Consider the following 20,948-nt stretch of genomic DNA (forward strand, 5'->3'; position numbering starts at 1 on the left):
CTGACTTTCTGACTGAGCGCTCCTTTGGGGAAACTCTCTTCAAAGGCACATGCCACTATTTAGAAATGTAGCTTTTTACAATAATGATTATTTGGTCTGTACTGTCTAGCCTTTTTGGGTCTGTGGGTAGAAACCATGTTATCTTGGTTGTATTATACTTGTTAAAACTAAGCTGTATGATATTACTCTGTATTATTGCTGTCTCTTTTGGTAGGCTAGGAGGCTTACAGTAACAGCAGGCTAAACACACACACACACACACACACACAGGTCGTTTTGAGTTTCTACTCCGTTGGTGGGTTAGGGGCTGAGACACACACACACACAGGTTATCTATGGCTAAGTGTACAGCTAAGTTTGCAGGTATTTCTGTGTTGTTGGGGCAGGGGCTTACTGTAACTACAGTGTTAGCAGGGATGAGCATCATTGTTTATCCTGCTCAGCCAATGAGGAGGTCAGAGATAGATCCCCTCTCTACCTGGCTGAGACCATTTGGAGGTTGAAGAGACCCGTCCCACACACTCTCTCTCCCAGACAGTCACAGGAATCGCTGACGATCACACACACAAAGGAGAGAGCCAAAAGGACAACAGAACAAGCAACGGACATCCTCTGACCCATCTGTGATATTCCTCAGCTCTTTGTCAACTTCTACAGGTAAGAGTTTCAACTCTCACAACTGCTTTTAGCTTTGCAGTCAAATGTACATTCAATTATCATTCTATCATTTGTAAAGATATTTAAGTCTGTGTTATTGATGATGTAGCATACTGTAACTGTTATCTGGGATTTCTAAAATACAAATACCAAGATGCATTAATGCAGGTACATCACGTGTGTCATTAGTGTTATTTGCCAATGTTTGACCCAGTTGTATTGTCACCTGTATAACTCATTCTATAGTGGTCAAATGTTTGTCTAAAGAGTTTTACATAGATATTTACACCATGCCTAAACAGTTACCAAAATCTATGTAGAGCTGCCCAGATCAAGTTAGTAAACAATCAGAATTGGATCATTAAGAGGCTAAAGACAAACTATTAACATCCGTCCAAACTCATTCAAAGAGTGTGAAGTATGAGCAATATTTTAGATTAGAATTCTCTCTTTTTTTGAATGAACAAGGATTACATTTACAACTTTCTAGAACTCTGTTTTCTGAATGAACCAGGAGGGAAGTTATAGAACTCTCCGTTTTCTGAAATAATATTTACCAGTGGAGGCTGGTGGGTGGAGCTATAGGAGGATGGGGTCGTTGTAATGGCTGGAGTGGGATTCATGGAATGGCGTTAAACATGTGGTTTCTATATGTTTGATGTGTTTGATACTGTTCCATTAATTCCATCCCAGCCATTACAATGAGCCCATCCTCCTATAGCCCTTCTCACCAGCCTCCACTGATCTCTAATGTAGGTAATCTTGGAAACTGGAACGCTACTGTGTTGGATTATTCTACAGACAAAAGGCTAAGGGGTAAGGATAGCCTTGGAGCCAAGGACACAGATTACACTGTAATGCTGTGTGATGATGATGGGGAGAGAGGAGGACAGACAAACAATATTAGGGAGGACAGATTAGTCGTAAAGAGGTCTGAGTAAGAGAGACAGAGGAGAGAGATGAGAGGTAGAGAAAGGAGAGAGATTATGGAGGTAAAAACCATATGACCATTATTGAGATGTAGTAACATGGTACTTGTGAAGTTAATCTGTTATGGCATTGGTCTAGTGGTCATCTCCTGACCAAGTAGAACATTTATCTCTTGGGTTTTGAAACACAAAAAAGGGGATTGACAAGGACTATTGTCAACTCGCATCAAAAAAGGTTTAAGAGAAAAAATGTTGACAGTAGAAACTCTCCCTTCAATCCTCTCGTTGTTTTTCATACTAGACTAGAACCAGAGTTCGTACCAACCTGAGTTTATATACTGACTTGTCAATCCACTGAAGACTTAAATCCTATGTTGAGTTGTTAGATCTTATCTATGCTATTGTGTGTTGACTTCTCACAGCTCATGTAACACTCTTCTGTCAAAGCTGGATTAGCAGCCGCAGCTCGCTCTGCCCTGCTCTTAATTTGTCTCTAGCGTAAAAATAACCTTTACTTAGCACATTCTCAAAGCCTGCAGTGACGAAAACGTTAGTGTGTGTGTACGTTGTGTTCTACCATACTCAAACGTGTGTGTGTGTGTGTGTGTGTGTATGTATGTTATGTTCCACTGTACTAATCACTGGACAGACTGTCCAGACTTGCTGATGAATGCAGGCATTACATCACTGTGTGGGTCTTAAGGCTGGCAGCTGACACTAAACACAGATCTGGATCAGCTTTCCCTTGTCAATCAACCCAGTTAACCCACAGGTGGTTTAAATCCTAACTGACACTGGATTAGCTCGTAGGGTTATCCCACTTCATGCACACACAGTCATGATCATGTCTTGTTCTTGTCTTGATTATGACCCAGCGCTAGTGTGGAAATGTGGGATATTCTCATCAATCACAAACCGTTCATGATCTTGTTTTCACAGAGAATGAGGATGGTTGGCCAACGGAGACTTCTCACTGTGGCAACCTGCCTGTTGCTCCTAGCAACCGTCTGCCCCACCTCAGAGGCTCGTCGTGGTGGGGGCTTCGGTCGTAGTGGGGGGTGGGGCGGTAGTAGCCGTGGAGGTGGAGGTTACCCTCGTCAAGGTGGAGGCACGGGATACCGCCCAATGCCATCCTCGAGTGGACAGGCATACCGACCAATGCCTGCCCAGAGTGGCGGCTCCAGTGCGGGGAAGATGGCAGGGGCTGCTGCTGCTGGTGCCGTGGGGGGAGCAATGCTGGGTAGTGCGTTGAGTCGTCCTGGCTACGGAGGAGGATATGGGGGGTATGGAGGAGGTTATGGAGGTGGTTATGGAGGCTATGGAGGAGGCTATGGAGGAGGCTATGGGGGGTACCCCAGAGCTGGAGGGTATGGCCCCAGGCCTGGTGGCTATGAAGGTCCAGAGGGCTCTGGGGATATGGGATACTACTATGGAGCATCCAGTGGGCCCATCTATAACAGCATCATCGTCATCATTGGGTCGCTAATGTCATTGGTGATGGGGCACTGGGTGGGAGTGATGTAGAGATGGCGTGAAGATTTGGATGGAGTCACGACTAAAGCTCTCCAGACCAAGACCATATGGGGCGGCAGGGTAGCCTAGTGGTTAGAGCGTTGGGTTGCAAGTTCGAATCCCCGAGCTGACAAGGTTCAAATCTGTTGTTCTGCCCCTGAACAAGGCAGTTAACCCACTGTTCCTAGGGTGTCATTGAAAATAAAAATGTGTTCTTATCTGACTTGCCTAGTTAAATAAAGGTTAAAATATGTATATAAAGACTCTTGAGACCCTGACCAAGATCCCTGACCAAGGCATTGAGTTGCTGACTATGTTGACAATGAGATTACAGTTTGTGATTCCATCTGTTCTGACTCACAGGTGTAGTGGAGCAAATACACTTCCTGTATAGATCCCTGATGCAGAAAGACTCTGATGTGTCAACTGCTTACACTTTTCTTTTCATGAGACGTTACATAACATAAAATATCTGGTGTGTGTTAGATTACCTTCCGGTCGAGCACTCACTACCTCCATAAAGCAGTAGTACATATTTACTTCTCTTTACCATGGTTGTTATCAACAGTTTAATATTGCCATGCTGCGGTAACAGTTTACTTGAAAGACTCACGCTATAACTCATGTTTCACTGATTTCAACCCTTGGTAGAATACTGGCAGCTTTTGGATGTGGATTTGTAAATGCTGTATATTATACTATTCTATTAATTATATTATGTGTCCATTACTTTTCTTACTTTATTGAATAGGATGTGATTTTGGGTGAGTGGAGTGTATAAACACCATTATGAACCAGGTGGTTCGAGCCCTGAATGCTGATTGGCTGAAAGCCGTGGTATATCATACCACAGGTATGACAAAAAAATACTTTTTACTGGTCTAATTACGTTGGTAACCAGTTTATAATAGCAATAAGGCACCTCAGGGTTTGTGGAATATGGCCAATATACCAAAGGGCTGTATCCAGGCACTCCAAAACTGCCCTTAGCCGTGGTATATTGGTTGTCTGCCATACCCTTTTGTGCCTTCTTGCTTAAGTATTAAACACAATAACTAGTTCCATGTTCTGTATTGGTGTCATTTGATGAATCTGATGTAGTTTTCCTGTGGGGTTACTCCAATAAAAACATGGGAGACAGAGATGCGTGTATCCATTCATGATATTGACCATAATCAGACTGTGTAAAAAGCATAACTATCATTAGATCATGAAATGAGAATGTGACAGTTCAGATAGTAGTAATATTTAGATTTTGAGGCCAGACAAAACATGTAAAGTCACTTCAGTACCTGTGCAACAATCACCAGTCAATCGAGCATAGTTCTAGTAGACAGATTGGATTCTAGAATGAAATCTGTTATTGGGAATTTGTGAATGGCTGTATATAGGCCATTCATTGAAGTGGATCTCAATTCAAATTAAGATTAGGAACCTGACTCACACAGTGGAGGTATTCATAGCTATGGTAAATGGTTTTAATCTTAGCCCAGATCATTAGCCCAGATCATTAGCCCAGATCATTGTAATGCTATTGTTGTGACACACATGTTGACATGCGCCAGGTATGTTGGTCAGCAGTCAATAATAAATAGGATGTCCTATGACCAAACACCGTGAGATCAATCCTATTACTGTGGGTCTCCTGGCTGTCAGGCTGTAATACAATCACTTCATCAGCAGGTGGAGACATGAGAGAACTGGAAGAATACTGGTTACCTGTTAAATTAACCCCAAATGTCTGTTCCATTATGGAAATGATCCTCCTAACAAGTCTGTCTTACTCATGCAAGTATGTATGGTAGACCTACAAGTTGCTACTTCCTATTGCCCTAATTGAGCTAACTGGAGGAGCAGTATCTTGCTATTTATTGACTTATTAATAATGATCATATAAAATAAATATAGAGAGAACCTTTCTCAAATGTATTTTCTCTCAGAACGAGAGAGCAAGATAAATAGCTTCTGCTTGACTTGTAGCCAGAATGTTCAGGCATCCTAATCTATGCAGATAAGGGCATTCACTATTTCCTCTCCCTTCTTTTCTAGTTTTCCCTCACTCCCCCTCTCCTTCTTTCTCTTCCTTTCACATTTAATAGTCACGCTTCATTTCAGGACCAAGTTCTAGGCTACCTAGCAACACCATGCACTGTGCAGGCTGTGGTTGTTATGGATACATCCCCATGGTCCATTACAAGAGATGAAGGCCTAGCAACAATAGTCATTCTGTTTCTATATTATGTCCAAGGCTGTGTTTGATTGACTGTGTTTGATTGATCAAACACAGTCAAACAAAAAGAGAAAATGATTTGACAACATATCCTACAGATAAAACTAATAACATTCCTGATTCTCTGAGGTCAGACTTTTAGTACCAAAATAGATATGTTTATCGTTGGAAAATATGTTAGAATTGTCCAAATATAGCCGCCTTCACACAGCATAAAATACGTTATAAAAGACGGCTTAAAAGAAACAAATCCCAAAGATTAATTTTGTAAAGTAAAACCCAAGTGTGCTTTCACCATCTTTTAAACCACATGTGGACTCTTTGGTTTGGAATGAGGCTGTGCAATGAAAGTGTTACATTTCTGAGCATTAATAGTTCTAACCCAGTTTATTAATAGAATCCAATTAACCTTTAAGTGGTGGTGGAAAAAGTACTCAATTGTCATACTTGAGTAAAAGTAAAGATACCTTAATAGAAAATGACAAGTAAAAGGGAGTCACCCAGTAAAATACAACTTGAGTAAAAGCCTAAAAGTATTTGGTTTTAAATATATTTAATTATCAAAAGTAAATGGAATTGCTAAAATGTACGTACGTATCAGAGGTAAAAATATAAACCATTTCAAATTCCTTATATTAAGCAAACCAGACGGCACAATTGTATTTTTTATTTTTTATTAACGGATAGCCAGGGGCACACTCCAACACTCAGACATAATTTACAAATGAAGTTGTGTTTAGTGAGTCCTTCAGATCAGAAGCAGTAGTGATGACCAGGGATGTTCTCTTGATAAGTGTGTGAATTGGACTTTTGGGTGCCAGGGAAAATGTATGGAGTGAAAAGTATATCATTTTCTTTAGGAATGTAGTGAAGTAAAAGTAAAATACAAATAGTAAAGTACAGATACCCCCCAAAAAACTACTTACACAAAACTATTTTAAAGTACTACTATAGTACTTTACACCACTGCCTTTAAGTTAGTTTCTCATTGCTGTAGGAATGAAGAGAACAGCCATGGTATCTGAATGGTTTTCTGCTATCAGACCAACATCAAATGGAATATATGGGTTAAATATTACATTCAGAGAATATGAAAACACAATATCTGAGGTTAGATACACAATGATTTAATAAAGACAAGGAGGGACATTGGTAAAGTGCAGGTGAGCATTGTTCATAATGTTCTCACATATACAGTACCAGTCAAATGTTTGGACACACCTACTCATTCAAGGGTTTTTCTTTATTTTTACAATTTTCTACATTGTAGAATAATAGTGAAGACATCAAAACTATGAAATAACACATATGGAATCATGTGGTAACCAAAAAAGTGTTTAAAAAAATGTAAACATATTTTAGATTCTTCAAAGTAGCCACCCTTTGCCTTGATTACAGCTTTGCACACTCTTGGCATTCTCTTAACCAGCTTCACCTGGAATGCTTTTCCAACAGTCTTGAAGGTGTTCCCACGTATGCTGAGCACTTGTTGGCTGCTTTTCCTTCACTCTGCTGTCCAACTCATCCCAAACCATCTTAATTGGGTTGAGGTCGGGTGTTTGTGGAGGCCAGGTAATCTTGTGCAGCACTCCATCACTCTCCTTCTTGGTCAAATAGCCCTTACAAAGCCTGGAGGTGTGTTGGGTCATTCTCCTGTTGAAAAACAAATGATAGTCCAACTAAGTGCAAACCAGATGGGATGTTTAACGGAAAGGCACTGGAGCAACGAACCACCCTTGCTGTCTCTGCCTGGCCGGTTCCCCTCTCTCCACTGGGATTCTCTGCCTCTAACCCTATTACAGGGGCTGAGTCACTGGCTAACTGTTGCTCTTCCATGCTGTCCCTAGGAGGGGTGCGTCCCTTGAGTGGGTTGAGTCACTGACGTGACCTTCCTGTCCTGGTTGGCGCCCCTCCTTGGGTTGTGCCGTGGGGGAGATCTTCGTGGGCTATACTCGGCCTTGTCTCAGGATGGTAAGTTGGTGGTTGAAGATATCCCTCTAGTGGTGTGGGGCTGTGCTTTGGCAAAGTGGGTGGGGTTATATCCTGCCTGTTTGGCCCTGTCCGGCGGTATCGTCAGACAGGGCCACAATGTCTCTCGACCCCTCCTGTCTCAGCCTCCAGTATTTATGCTGCAGTAGTTTATGTGTCGGGGGCTAGGGTCAGTCTGTTATATCTGGAGTATTTCTCCTGTCTTTTCCGGTGTCCTGTGTGAATTTAAGTATGCTCTCTTTCTTTCTCTCTCTCGGAGGACCATGCCTCAGGACTACCTGGCCTGATGACTCCTTGCTGTGCCCAGTCCACCTGGTCGTGCTGCTGCAACAGTTTCAACGGTTCTGCCTGCGGCTATGGAACCCTGACCTGTTCACCGGACGTGCTACCTGTCCCAGACCTGCTGTTTTCAACTCTCTAGAGACAGCAGGAGCGGTAGAGATACTCTGAATGATTGGCTATGAAAAGCCATCTGACATTTACTCCTGAGGTGCTGACTTGTTGCACCCTCTACAACCACTGTGAGTTTTATTATTATTTGACCCTGCTGGTCATCTATGAAAATGTTAATATCTTGGCTATGTTCTGTTATAATCTCCACCCGGCACAGCCAGAAGAGGACTGGCCACCCTGGTTTCCTCTCTAGGTTTCTTCCTAGGTTCTGGCCTTTCTAGGGAGTTTTTCCTAGCCACCGTGCTTCTACATCTGCATTGCTTGCTGTTTGGGATTTTAGGCTAGGTTTCTGTACAGCACTTTGTCACATCAGCTGATGTAAGAAGGGCTTTATAAATACATTTGATTGAAATTTGCTTGAAGAAGGAAAGAAATTCCCAAAAATTACTTTTAACAAGGCACACCAGTTAATTGAAATGCATTCCAGGTGACTACCTCATGAAGCTGATTGAGAGAATGCCAAGAGTGTGCAATGCTCTCATCAATGCAAAGGGTAGCTACTTTGAATAATCTCAAATATATTTTGATTTGTTTAACACTTTTTTGGTTACTACATGATTCCATATGTGTTATTTCATAGTTTTGATGTCTTCACTATTATTCTACAATGTAGAAAATAGTAATAATAAAGAAAAACCCTGGAATGAGTAGGTGTGTCCAAACTTTTGACTGGTACTGTATGCCAGCACTCTGATGCACAACAATGTTGTGTCCACAGAACAGTCACAACATGATACTTAAGCCAAACCTCACTGAAACATAAACCAGGGCCACATTCAGTAGCCAAACGTTGTTGAATGTTGCAGATAGAAATTCAATGAAAAGAACCAAAATGATTCCTTGGTCTACATGTCGGAGGCACATTTGTTCTACATTACATATTACTATTTGAACATTCCAAAAACATTGTGTCCTGCTGAACACGCCCCAGAGCACAGACCTGTAGGGGAAAAGGTTAAAAAAAACACTAACACATGAGTGCTGAAGAAAGCCTTGAATTAGGGCTGTCCTGTCGAGCATTAAACCAAGTGAAGGCCAGAATGAAAACTGACAGATTAGAGAAGAGGAATGGACACAAACACATTTATCTTTTATCACAGAGGAAGTATTTACATTAATAGAGTATGCACACCCATACATTCAAGGCACAAGACAATGTAGAAATTGTTTATGACATGATGGTAAACAAGGAGTTCCCTCCCCCATCTTCTATCCAATATAGTCCAAAAGTATTCTAACTCCATAAAAAAAAAGTGTTTACACCCCAACGCATACAGTATAATAATTTAGACGTCAATCTAGCTACTTCTCTCTATATATATCTGGTTAGAACCCACATCTAACATTATAGTTGAACTTCTATCATTGTCATATGCTTATCATTTACCTTAATATCACCAAGTACCAAGTTGACTATGACCATTACTTTAAAGTGGACAGTGTTTGTCTGAATCCGTATTCTTTGACTTGTAGGGCTGCCGCTACAGTGGCCTGGTTCAAAGCCTGGTTGGGCCTAGACAACAAGAGCCCTTACAGTACAATCTACAGTCACTTCACCACCCCAGAGAGGAAAGCAAGACACCAGCAAGGGGAAGGAGGGAAGAAGGGAATGTACAAAAGAGAAGGGCATTGGAGTCGGAGCAAAGAAAGAAATCAGGTTTACGCAAGTGTCTTTGAGCACATGCAGCTTACTTGACATATAATAACAATACAAAGCAAACTAAATCAATCCACGGAATAGTATCAAACATATTAACCACAAAGTTAAAGACACATAACAGATAAAGATGACATCAAGCCCCGATACAGGATGACTGATTCAGATAACCTGACAGCCATCCATTACATAGGATATCAGCTGGGTGAAAGACAAGCAAGCACACATCTAACAAGAGTCTCTGGCAAATGAGTTAGTTTCTAAAGAATCTAAACTCTAGATTCTAAAGAAGCTGCTCCCACTGCTTACGTACTACTGTTCCCCCCCCCCCCCCACCATTACAGAAGTGTAACATTTCAGTCTTCGGACCTCATCAGAGCATATGACCAAACTGTTAGCCCTTCCATAAAAAAGGTGAAGTCAAGCTAGCAGTGTTTGTGAAATGGATTCTCTTTAGCCACCGTAGTAAAATGTATACATGCTTATGCAGAATCACAGCCCCCATGTACGAAAAAGGTTATGTTAGAATGGTGTAATTAGTAGTCTTACAAGCAAAAGCCAGTTAAAATTGTACAGGTATGTGTATTGTATTAAGCTAAAATAAATACAAGCCATAGTCAATAATATAAAGTTCACATTCATTGTCATGCATACTCGACTGTCATATTCAACAATTCCCCTTCCCCGGCTGATGTTAATATGGATGTTATGTGGTGTTATCATCGTCACAAGAGTCATCTTACCTCAATCAATATTTACACGACAGTCCTATCTACTTACACACACACACACACACACACACACACGCACACGCACACGCACACACACACACAATCTAGTATTTCCAGTTCATGTGATGTAATGGAATAAATGGCCGTTTCCCTTCAGTTTGTCTGCCATATAATTCAGCATCTAAGTTCTCCTGGAATCCCTGTTGGTGCTGGGAACTGGGCGTGATCGGGCCAGTCCCTGCTTAACATTAATCGATATTTATCTTATTTATGAAATATGCTGTATATAATAGTCATGCTGCATGCATGAGGCTGTAGTACTTGGCTACAACAGGAGCAAATTCAATGCTTTGGGGACAGCAGGGTTGGATTTAAAAAAGTGCCAGCATTTTAGTAACACACAGGCGCATGATTACAGATTCATATAATGCAAGTAACAGTGCATGAGAAACAACAATACAAAAACAGAACAAAAATCCATAGAATTTATCAATCAAAAAAGTCCACTTATTATGGAGAGTCCTGAGGCGTCGATCAAAGGAGGATGAGAGAAGAAGACAGACTGTCCCAGCATCCCTCCATCCTTGCATCACTCCATCAGCTCCATTCTTGACTCCGACTCACATAGTGTGGCAGCAAACATTGTGTCCTTTCTCCTTCTTCCCTCTCTCTCTGTTTCTTCCTCTCTCTCTGCCTCAGTGCAGTAGTAGCAGGTTGCTGTTCAGCAGCAGTAGTGCAATAGAGGTGAGTACAGTTAGCAGTCCCTGGTATCCTCCTCCTCCCAGTCTCTCCACTCCTCCTTCGGGTGTTCCCCGGGGTGTGTTCTTCTTGTCCTCCTCCTTTTTCTCCAGGTAGTGTTCGGCATACACCATGTAAAGCTCCACACACCTCCGAGCCTTCATCTGCTCTATCAGCGCTGGGTAGCCAATCTCAGAGATGCTCACTATATTTTCCTCATCATCATCCTCAGGCTCAGCTATGGCCGGGGGGAGGGGCTTGGCTGCAGGAGGGGGGGTTTGAGGGTTAGGGTTCAGGGGTTCAGGGGTCAGAGGCTTCTTAGTCGCTGCTGTACCGTTACTCTCAGCTGTGACATTACTCTCACTGGGACTGCCCTCTGTGGCGTAGCTGTTACTGGGGCCACTGCCTGGTGCTTGGGTGGAACCGGGGTCGGTAGTATTGGTGGAACCTCCAGGAACAGGGGCTGGCTCTTCACTCTTCTCTCCGACTGCAGTGCCTCCTCCACTGGGCTCGATTACCTGAGTGCTGGGGCTGTCTGCAGCTCCCTGTGGTGGTGAGTTCTCCCTGGCTCCTTGTTCCGATCCACCCTTCTCCCCACCTCTCAGCAGATCAGTCCTCTTCATACAGTTCTTCATGTAGTTATCATAGGACTGTGGAGGCGGGCTGAAGCGGTAGTCCCTGCTGTAGTCATTGTCATCAGTGGATTTGGTGCCGTACCTCCTGTACATGTAGTGGTTATAGTAGTACTCCTCCTGGGGGTTGTGAAAGCCGAAGTGAGGCCGGGGAAACCGGCCCAGTCCATAACCCAGAGCCATCCCAGCCACAACCCCAGCCCCAGCCGCCATCGCTGCATTACGCCCAAACCCCCTGGACTGCTGCGAGGGTCCCATCCCCATCCCCTGCACCGAGCGGGAGAACGGGGAGCCACCTGCACCACCATACCCCCCATAGCCATAACTGCCCCCGTAGCCAGGGCTAAGGATCCGGTTGTTGGGGTTTTGGTTCATGTAGCCCCCTCCGTAACCGCCGCCATAGCCTCCACCATAGCCTCCACCATAGCCTCCACCATAGCCTCCACCAGCTGGGTATCTGTTTGGATAGCCTCCTGCCGGGTAGCCCCCTGGGTACCCTCCAGCTGGATATCCTCCAGCAGGGTAGCCACCTTGGTTAGGGTACCCCCCTTGGTTAGGGTACCCCCCTTGGTTAGGGTACCCCCCTTGGTTAGGGTATCCTGCCCTGCCTGGCTGTTGAGGGTACCCCCCTGGTTGCTGTGGATAACCTCCTGGTTGCTGCGGGTACCCTGCTTGGGGGTTCTGTGGGCTCTGGGGCTGACGAGGGTAGTTCCCTGGCTGGTTATTGGTCCCTTGGTTGGGTCTGCGTTGGGTGTTGGTGCCTCCACGGTTGGAGGTGGAGGAAGGTTTCTTCCCAAAGCCTATGCTGGATTTACCACCAAAGCCTCCTCCCCCTCTCTTGGCCAGGGAGAGGTGGGCATTGAGCAGCAGGAGAGAAAGGCACAGCACGGCCAGAGGAGAGCTGAGCTTCATCATTACTGCACTGCAGAGACAGAGAGAAGGAGAGAGAGAGAGAGCAATAAGGGGGAGAAGAAGAAAGTTAGAATTTCCATTAGCTAATTTCTGTGGATAACACTCACCAGTTAGTTCCCTTTTAAAATAAATTCTTACAGTTTAACATTTTTCAGATAACGATATAGGTCAATACTGTATACTCTACATAACTGTAATTTAGAGAATGAAAAATAAGAGTCTGTTTATTCCACCAATCCAAGTCCCACCAGTTCCGTCTGTGATGATTAGTAGTTAGAGGAACTGGCCCAACTCAAAATGTTAAGACAAATCATAAACCTACATAGACAATAGGACTGTACATACAACTAGAAAATAATTTTTAGAAGTAAGCTAGAGAACTTGAGAATGGGTTCCCTCATTCGGTCTCTGAGGTGATTAACCGAACTACCAGATACAGTAAACACCAAGCCAACAGGGTGGAAAATCCCCAGAGTGCCCAGTGTATCCTCTGGGTGTAAATAATTTAAAATGAGTCACTTTAGCTCCTCGGTTAATGAAAGAGTAGCGCTGACTGAAGAATGGTGGGGACCTGTGTCACAAGACACTTTAGTTAATTCCATTTCCACCCAAAATGTTATAGAACCAAAAATGCTATAGAAGCCAAAGCCCCTCCTTACTGCCCCACACTGCCAAACTTGAGTTAGGCCTGTATCTCAATATTCAGATCCATCTACATTAGATAATAATCATGTAGACTGAGAGCTATATACAGTATTTATCTAAATATATGGCTCTGTGTAGGCCTACTGTATGTAACAATGGACTATCTAGTGTCTAGGCTGGTACTGCATGAATACATAAAACAATGGGAGCCTTGCCCAAAATACAGTCTTAAGCCAGTGGTCAATATAGAGATTTATTTCTCTATTCATTCTGTCCCATGCGTGAGCATCAATGTTGATGTTATGAAACTGATCTAGACGGGCTGCCTCATACGGCCTTAATTTGCCCATTTAATGACCAAAAGCTCGTATTTCTGTGTGTTATGTTATAATTAAGTCTATGATTTGATAGAGCAGTCTGACTGAGCGATGGTAGGCACCAGCAGGCTCGTAAGCATTCATTCAAACAGCACTTTCGTGCGTTTGCCAGCAGCTCTTCGCAATGCTTCAAGCATTGCGCTGTTTATGACTTCAAGCCTATCAACTCCCGAGATTAGGCTGGTGTAACCGATGTGAAATGGCTAGCTAGTTAGCGGGGTGCACGCTAATAGCGTTTCAAACGTCACTCGCTCTGAGACTTGGAGTAGTTGTTCCCCTTGCTCTGCATGGGTAACGCTGCTTCGAGGGTGGCTGTTGTCGATGTGTTCCTGGTTCGAGCCCAGGTAGGAGCGAGGAGAGGGACAGAAGCTATACTGTTACACTGGCAATACTAAAGTGCCTATAAGAACATCCAATAGTCAAAGGTATATGAAATACAAATCGTATAGAGAGAAATAGTCCTATAATTCCTACAACCTAAAACTTCTTAACTGGGAATATTGAAGACGCATGTTAAAAGGAACCACCAGCTTTCATATGTTCTCATGTTCTGAGCAAGGAACTTAAATGTTAACTTTCTTACATGGCACATATTGCACTTTTACTTTCTTCTCCAACACTTTGTTTTTGCATTATTTAAATCAAATTGAACCATATTTATTTAAGGCTAAATTGCTTTTATTGATGTATTATATTAAAGTTAAAATAAGTGTTCATTCAGTATTGTTGTAATTGTCATTATTACAAATAAAGAACATTTTTAAAAAATACACCAAAACAACGGATTTTTTTTTTTTTTAAATGGCCGATTAATTGGTACATGCTTTTTTTGGTCCTCCAATAATCGGCAGCGGTGTGGAAAAATCATAATTGGTCGACCTCTAGTTGACACGCTTAAAATGTCTTACTCACGTCGGCCACGGAGAATGAGAGCCCACGGTCCTTGGTAGCTGGCCCCGTCGGTGACACTGCGTTATCCTCAAAGCGAGTGAAAAAGGTGTTTAGCTTGTCCAGAAGCAAGACGTCGGTGTCCGCGACGTGGCTGGTTTTCCATTTGTAGTCATTGATTGTCTGTAGACCCTGCCACATACATCTTGTGTCTGAGCTGTTGAATTGAGACTCCACTCTGTCTCTTTACTGACGTTTTGCCTGTTTGTTTGCCTTACTGAGGGAATAACTACACTGTTTTTATTCGGCCATATTCCCAGTCACTTTGCCATGGTTAAATGTGGTGGTTCGCACTTTCAGTTTTAAGCGAAGGCTGCCAACTATCCACTGTTTCTGGTTTGTGTAGGTTTTAATAGTCACAGTGAATACAACATCTCATAAACATTTCCTGTAAACTCAGTCACGGTATCTGTGTATTTGTCAATATTTTTCTCAGAGGCTACCCGGAACATATCCCAGTCCACGAGATCAAAACAATCTTGAAGCATGGATTCCAATTGGTCAGACCAGCATTGAATAGTCCGTAGCATGGGTACTTCCTGTTAAAGTTTCTGCCTATAGGAAGGGAGGAGCAAAATTAAGTCGTGATCAGATTTGCCAAAGGGAGGGCGGGGGAGGGCCTTGTAGGCATTTCTAGTTAAGTAGCAGTGGTCCAATGTTCTCAGAGCGAGTGCTACAGTCACTGTGTTTGTAGAACTTCGGTTGTGTTTTCCTCAGATTAGCTTTGTTAAAATCCCTGGCTACAATAAATGCAGTCTCAGGATATGTAGTTTACAGTTTGCATAGAGTCCAGTGCAGTTCGAGGGCCGTTGTGGTATCGGCTTGAGAGGGAATATACACGGCTGCGACTAGAAACAAAGAGAATTCCCTTGGGAGGTAATACGGTCGGCATTTGATTTTGAGGTATTCTAGGTCGGGTGAACAAAAGGACTTGAGTTTCTGTATGTTATCACAATCACACCATGAGTAGTTAATCATGAAACATACACCCCCACCCTTCTCCTTCCTGGAGAGATCTTTATTCCTGTCTGCGCGATGAACTGAGAAACCAACTGGCTGTACGGACTCATACAGTATATCCCGAGAGAGCCATGCTTCCGTGAAACAGAGTATGTTACAAACCCTGATGTCTCACTGGAAGGAGATCCTAGCCCTTAGCTTGTCTACTTTATTATCCAGAGACTGAATATTAGTGAGTAATATACTCATAAGCGGTGCCTCCTAAATCGGACTAGGAGTACACTCCGAATACCTCTTCTCTGCCGGCGGTGTTTTGGATCAGCCTTTGGAATCAGTTCAATTGCCCTGGGGGGTACGAACAAAGGATCCAATTCGGGAAAGTCGTATTCCTGGTCGTAATGCTGGTGAGTTACACCGCTCTGATATCCAAAAGTTATTTCCGGTTGTATGTAATAACACAAAAACAATTCTGGGCTAAAGTTGCTTTGGAGCTAGAAGCACGGCTGCCCTATCTTTCGGCGCCATCTTACCCAATTAAGGCACCTCGGGGGGTTGTGATATACGGCCAAAATACCACAGCTAATGGCTGTGTCCAGGCACTCCGCGTTGCGTCAAGCATAAGAACAGCACTTAGCCGTGGTATATTGGCCATATACCACACCTCCTCGGGCCTTATTGCTTAAGAATACAATACATATTTTTGGACTCATCGTTGTTGTGCTGTGCTCACATGAACATGGCGGTCCTTCTTGTGGGAAAACTTTGTCATCAAAGTCTGGCATTCTCTGGATTTATGGTTCTTTCAAGACAACTGAGAACTAAAAAAAAAAACATGGTCGAATCATGACGTCACAGATCTTCAGGTCTGAGTTTAAGAAAGAGGCCCGAGTTCGCAACTTGGAAATCCGTGTTGGAATACCGTTCAAAACGTATTGAGTTCTCAGTTGTCTTGAACGCACTGAAGTCTGAGATTTCCCAGTTTCAAGTTGTTTTGAACATGGCAGAAGTCATGCTGGATTGACAGCATGGCCAATGTATTCAACCTTGTCTGCCCCAAGGTGTTGCGTGTGAATGTTTATCCTATTAAGCTTGGAAAAGTGACCCTTTCAGATAGATGTTTTAAATCCTTAAACCCAGACTTGGACCACACACCCTCTCCACCGAATAGCAGGCAGGGGAAGCAAAATAGTGATTGCTTTGTGACGATTGCAGTTAGCCATTGATTCCTTCCAAACCACTTATTGTTGAATTCGCAATTACCTACTTGTTGTGTAATGTTTATGTCCAATGGCAGATGAGCTACGATACATTTTATCTATAATTTCTCTTTATATCACAAGGATTGAAAAGGATTTGCCAGTAGAGTGTCGACGTGATTCAGACTACATGTCTAACTTGCTAGCTAAGATTGTGAGAGTATGATGTTGACATGATCAATCCAATCAAAGCTATGGTAGATGTGATTTGACGTCATTTTATCTGTGGCCAATGACCTTGAGCCTTTGCTGGCTGCCCTGACACCACAGAAAGCACCGAGCTAGGCTGAAACACTTGCATTTTGGAGCTGCCTTAAGAAAGAGACCATGTCTGTATGCGGCTTTATTAACTCAAGTATTGTTTTTGTTTTTTTATTGTTTGCAAACTGATATGTGACACGAATTAATGCCAAAATAACATGCAAACAGGTGGGTCTCAATGACGGGTCACCACTGGCTCTAGGCAGAGTCTGGGTAGTTCCATATTTTTTCCATTTCCCAATGGAGACCACTGTGCCCTTTGAAACGTTCAACACTCCAGAAATGATTTTATACCCTTCCCCAGATATACAGTGCATTCGGAAAGTATTCAGACCCCTGACTTTTTCCATATTTTGTTACGTTACATTCTTATAACGAGAAACAAGATTATCTGGTCTGATAAAACCAAGATTGAACTCTTTGGCCTGAATGCCAAGCGTCACGTCTGGAAGAAACTTGGCACCATCCCTACGGTGAAGCATGGTGGTGGCAGCATCATGCTGTGGAGTTGTTTTTCAGCGGCAGGGCCTGTGAGACTAGTCAGGACCAAGGGAAAGGGCCCAGCCAGCCCAGCCAGAGTCAGGGCCCAGCCAGAGCCCAAACTTGAACCCGATTGAACATCTCTGGAGAGACCTGAAAATAGCTGTGCCGCGACGCTCCCCATCCAACCTGACAGAGTTTGAGAGGATCTGCAGAGAAGAATGGGAGAAACTCCCCAAATATAGGTGTGCCAAGCTTGTAGCGTCATACCCAAGAAGACTCGAGGCTGTAATCGCTGCCAAAGGTGCTTCAACAAAGTACGGAGTAAAGGGTCTGAATACTTTTTATTTTTGATACATTTGGAGAAAAAAATATAAAAACGTTTTTGCTCTGTCATTATGGGATATTGTGCGCAGATTGATGGGGGGGGGGGCAATTTAATATATTTTAGAATAGGGCTGTAACGTAACAACATTTGGAAAAATATACCTAATCACAATTATATCTTGGAGATCTACGGACAGTTCCTTGGACTTAATGGTATAGTTTCTGCTCTGACATGCACTGTCAACTGTGGGACCCGATATAGACAGGTGTGATTCTTTCTAAATGATGTCCAAACAATTGAATTGACCACAGGTGGATTCTAATCAAGTTGTGGTGACATCTCAAGGATGATCAAAGGAAATTGGATGCAACTGAACTAAATTTGGAGTGTCATTGCAAAAGGGTGAGAATACTTATGCAAATAAGATTTTCTGTATTTAATTTAATACATTTACAGCCATTTCTAAAAACACGTTTTCACTTTCTCATTATGGTATATTGTGTGTAGATGGGTGAGAAAAAAGTAAATTGAGTCCATTTTGAATGCAGGCTGTAACAGCAAAAGTCAAGGGGTATGACTACTTTCTGATGGCACTAATCGCTTGGATCGTTTCAAAATGGCGCTACAATGTGCCAGTCACGCCACCTGGTCACATAACCTATACTAGCGTACTACACACATTATTCTAATCTTTACATAGCATTTGTGTATGCGAAACACAGATTCTACAAATAACGGCGTTTACGACGTTGTTTGGCTACATTTATGTAAGGCGCGTGCGCCCTACAATTTGGTGATGTTTTTCTCTGCAAAGGAACGTGTTAAAGCTCACCCCAAAATTCAGCGCGGTGCCGAATTTTAGCATTGCGTAGAATATTTAAAACGTCAGTATTTTCTACCCTTAATAGGCTATAAAGGCTATAAAAAGTCCGGTCATCTATTTCGGAAACGTCGGCACCTGCTACGTTCTATCAAAGCATACAAGCACAGTTCGAAAGCCAACGTTCCCTATTTCATTATATTTTAAAACTACACCCTTTCTAAAAGAAATAGCTTAAAATGTAGCACCTTACCGATATTAATGTGCCAATGCGACGTTGGTGACGCTTGTTTTGTCCGTTAGGTTGCCGCCGCCCTTTCTTGGGTAGGAGAAGTTGAATAGGCTTAGAGCGACTATTATTCTGCCAGCAGCACAAACGATAACGTCACGTTGGTATGGTAACAAGGAAACCTTCTAAATAAAAGCTCGCATTTCAAAACATTGCGTTGAAAAGATATTGCATTTTAATCAATGGCCGCTTATATTGTGACAAATAGAAAATGCAATGAGTAATTTATGAAAACAAATAAAAAAGATGCTTTCAAAAAACAATAATTATACCAATAATGAAAAAATACAATGTCACTGGTATGTTGAGAATATTGGGTAGTATATATATAACTATCTAAACTAAAGTGGGGTGGAAAATTTCGGCCTGTTGCTGACTTTTCACTCCGTCCCCTCCATGGCCCCCAATGCAATACACTGTAATAGACTGTACATGGGATACATATTGGCTTGTAGAGAGAACTTGTCTACCTATCTCAGCTAAAGTCAGGTGGGGTCTCTATAGGGTCTCTCAATAGGATCTCTACTAACCTTGTATATTGCATTGGGTGCTATAGAGTGGGCAGAGAACAAAGTGCAGCTGGATATGTACAACACAGTCCCCCTCCAAAACGAACCATATTTGGTTCGTAGAGATCCTACTGAGTATTTCCCACCCCACTTTAGCTGAGAAGCATTGAAAAGTGTTTTTTTGTCAGACATACAGTGAAAAAGAATATAACCGCAACATGTAATGTGTTGGTCCCAGCTACCAATGTCATTCTTCTGTGAGCTGCTCCATGCCAAAATCAGTTGAGTTTCACACTCTTGCTGCCTGTAGATTATATTCCACGTAAACTAGTCTAAAATGTTTTTAAAAAAATAAAAAAATGTGTGCGGCGCGCATGTGACTCTATTTCACGTGCTTTGCGATTGTGGAGGCTACTTTGTGCATGATTTCTCTATTGTACTTCATAATTGATAAATTGTATACCTCCACTACACTACTTTGATACGCATCAGTAGGGAATAAGAAGTGAGTATACGCAATGGCCACTGAAACAAATGTGGGTATACAGTTTATACCTGCGTATACCCTCCACGACACCACTGACCCTTAGTGTTTTACAAAAAGTGCACTCTCCTATGATTGCGCTGGTATTATGGTTGCTGTCTTTTCAGAATCACGAACCTGTCACACACTGAAGGCCTATGGGTTTGCCACTGTGCAAACATGTCTAATAGATAAGGCTGATAAAATATTCATGTTTCAAGAAAGGATTGTATATATTTGGACAGGTGAAACGGTTTGTGCGCTGACTGAGTGGAAGCTGATAATTATGAGTTTTTTCTCTGCTGGTCTCAGGAAGAAATTAGGAGTCCTCACTGTCTGAAACCAAATCAAGACTGAGTACAAATAAATCAGACACACCTATACAAGACCTAGACACTCAACATGTGGTCCTGAGAGCAGACTCTACAACACTGAATAAAATGTTGCCCTCTTGCTAAATTGATGACAAAAGCCATAGCGAAACAGGTCAAAAAGGCTGGCTGTCAGGTCAACTGGTTTTAATTATAGCCTACACAATAGTTTTCAACATACCAGTGTAAACTTCCAAAATAAATGCTAGTATCAATAATACAATATAAAAAATAAAATACGTCAAATTATCCCTTTCTTTTTTCAAAAGTTGTTGCAATGCTGTGAAAAACGGTTTCACTGCACTAGAGTGCAAAAAAATATCGATAATCCCAAAGTTTAGCTTGTCTTTGCAGGGGTGCTCTTAATTCAGACAAAAAATCTGCGATCCTCCTGCCATCATAATATCCTGCTGCTAGGAGAACGGTACATTTTACAGCGCGTCGTGCTTTTAATGATCCAGGGATAACTGGCAGGGGGAGTTTCCATTGACACGCTTACCAGAAGTTACCAACATGGACGTAAATATAACTTGGAGCCAGCAAGTGATGTCAATTTCGGGATGTAAAACGAAGGACAAATGGATTATTAGCCCACAGAATGACTAGCTTTTACTTTTTTCTTTTGTCAGACTGTTCTTTGGCCTTATTAAGAGACCAATATTCAGCTTGACATCATAGTTTTGCATCTTTGTATTTATAACATAATTTCCTACAACTATCCAGTGAATCCTTATCCTATCC

General features: G+C 42.5%; 2 protein-coding genes across 3 annotated transcripts; one reads left to right on the plus strand and one right to left on the minus strand.

Annotated features, from left to right (window-relative positions):
- Positions 1-380: 380 nt before the first annotated feature.
- Positions 381-4,242, plus strand: LOC115164339 (ctenidin-3). The gene is made up of 2 exons (XM_029716732.1): positions 381-657; positions 2,526-4,242. The coding sequence occupies exon 2, from the start codon at positions 2,529-2,531 to the stop codon at positions 3,108-3,110; it is 582 nt and encodes a 193-aa protein (XP_029572592.1). The 5' UTR covers positions 381-657; positions 2,526-2,528; the 3' UTR covers positions 3,111-4,242.
- A 4,594-nt stretch (positions 4,243-8,836) lies between these two features.
- LOC115164340 (prisilkin-39) lies at positions 8,837-18,898 on the minus strand. Of its 2 annotated transcripts, none has more exons than XM_029716733.1 (2): positions 18,769-18,898; positions 8,837-12,450 (listed from the first exon to the last, which is right to left on the minus strand). In XM_029716733.1, the coding sequence occupies exon 2, from the start codon at positions 12,441-12,443 to the stop codon at positions 10,854-10,856; it is 1,590 nt and encodes a 529-aa protein (XP_029572593.1). In that variant the 5' UTR covers positions 12,444-12,450; positions 18,769-18,898; the 3' UTR covers positions 8,837-10,853. The 2 variants fall into 2 exon arrangements, with proteins under 2 accessions (XP_029572593.1, XP_029572594.1); XM_029716734.1 differs by lacking the exon at positions 18,769-18,898 and adding an exon at positions 14,375-14,500.
- Positions 18,899-20,948: the final 2,050 nt, after the last annotated feature.

Source organism: Salmo trutta, chromosome 27 (assembly GCF_901001165.1).
Source record: "Salmo trutta chromosome 27, fSalTru1.1, whole genome shotgun sequence".
NCBI lineage: Eukaryota > Metazoa > Chordata > Actinopteri > Salmoniformes > Salmonidae > Salmo > Salmo trutta.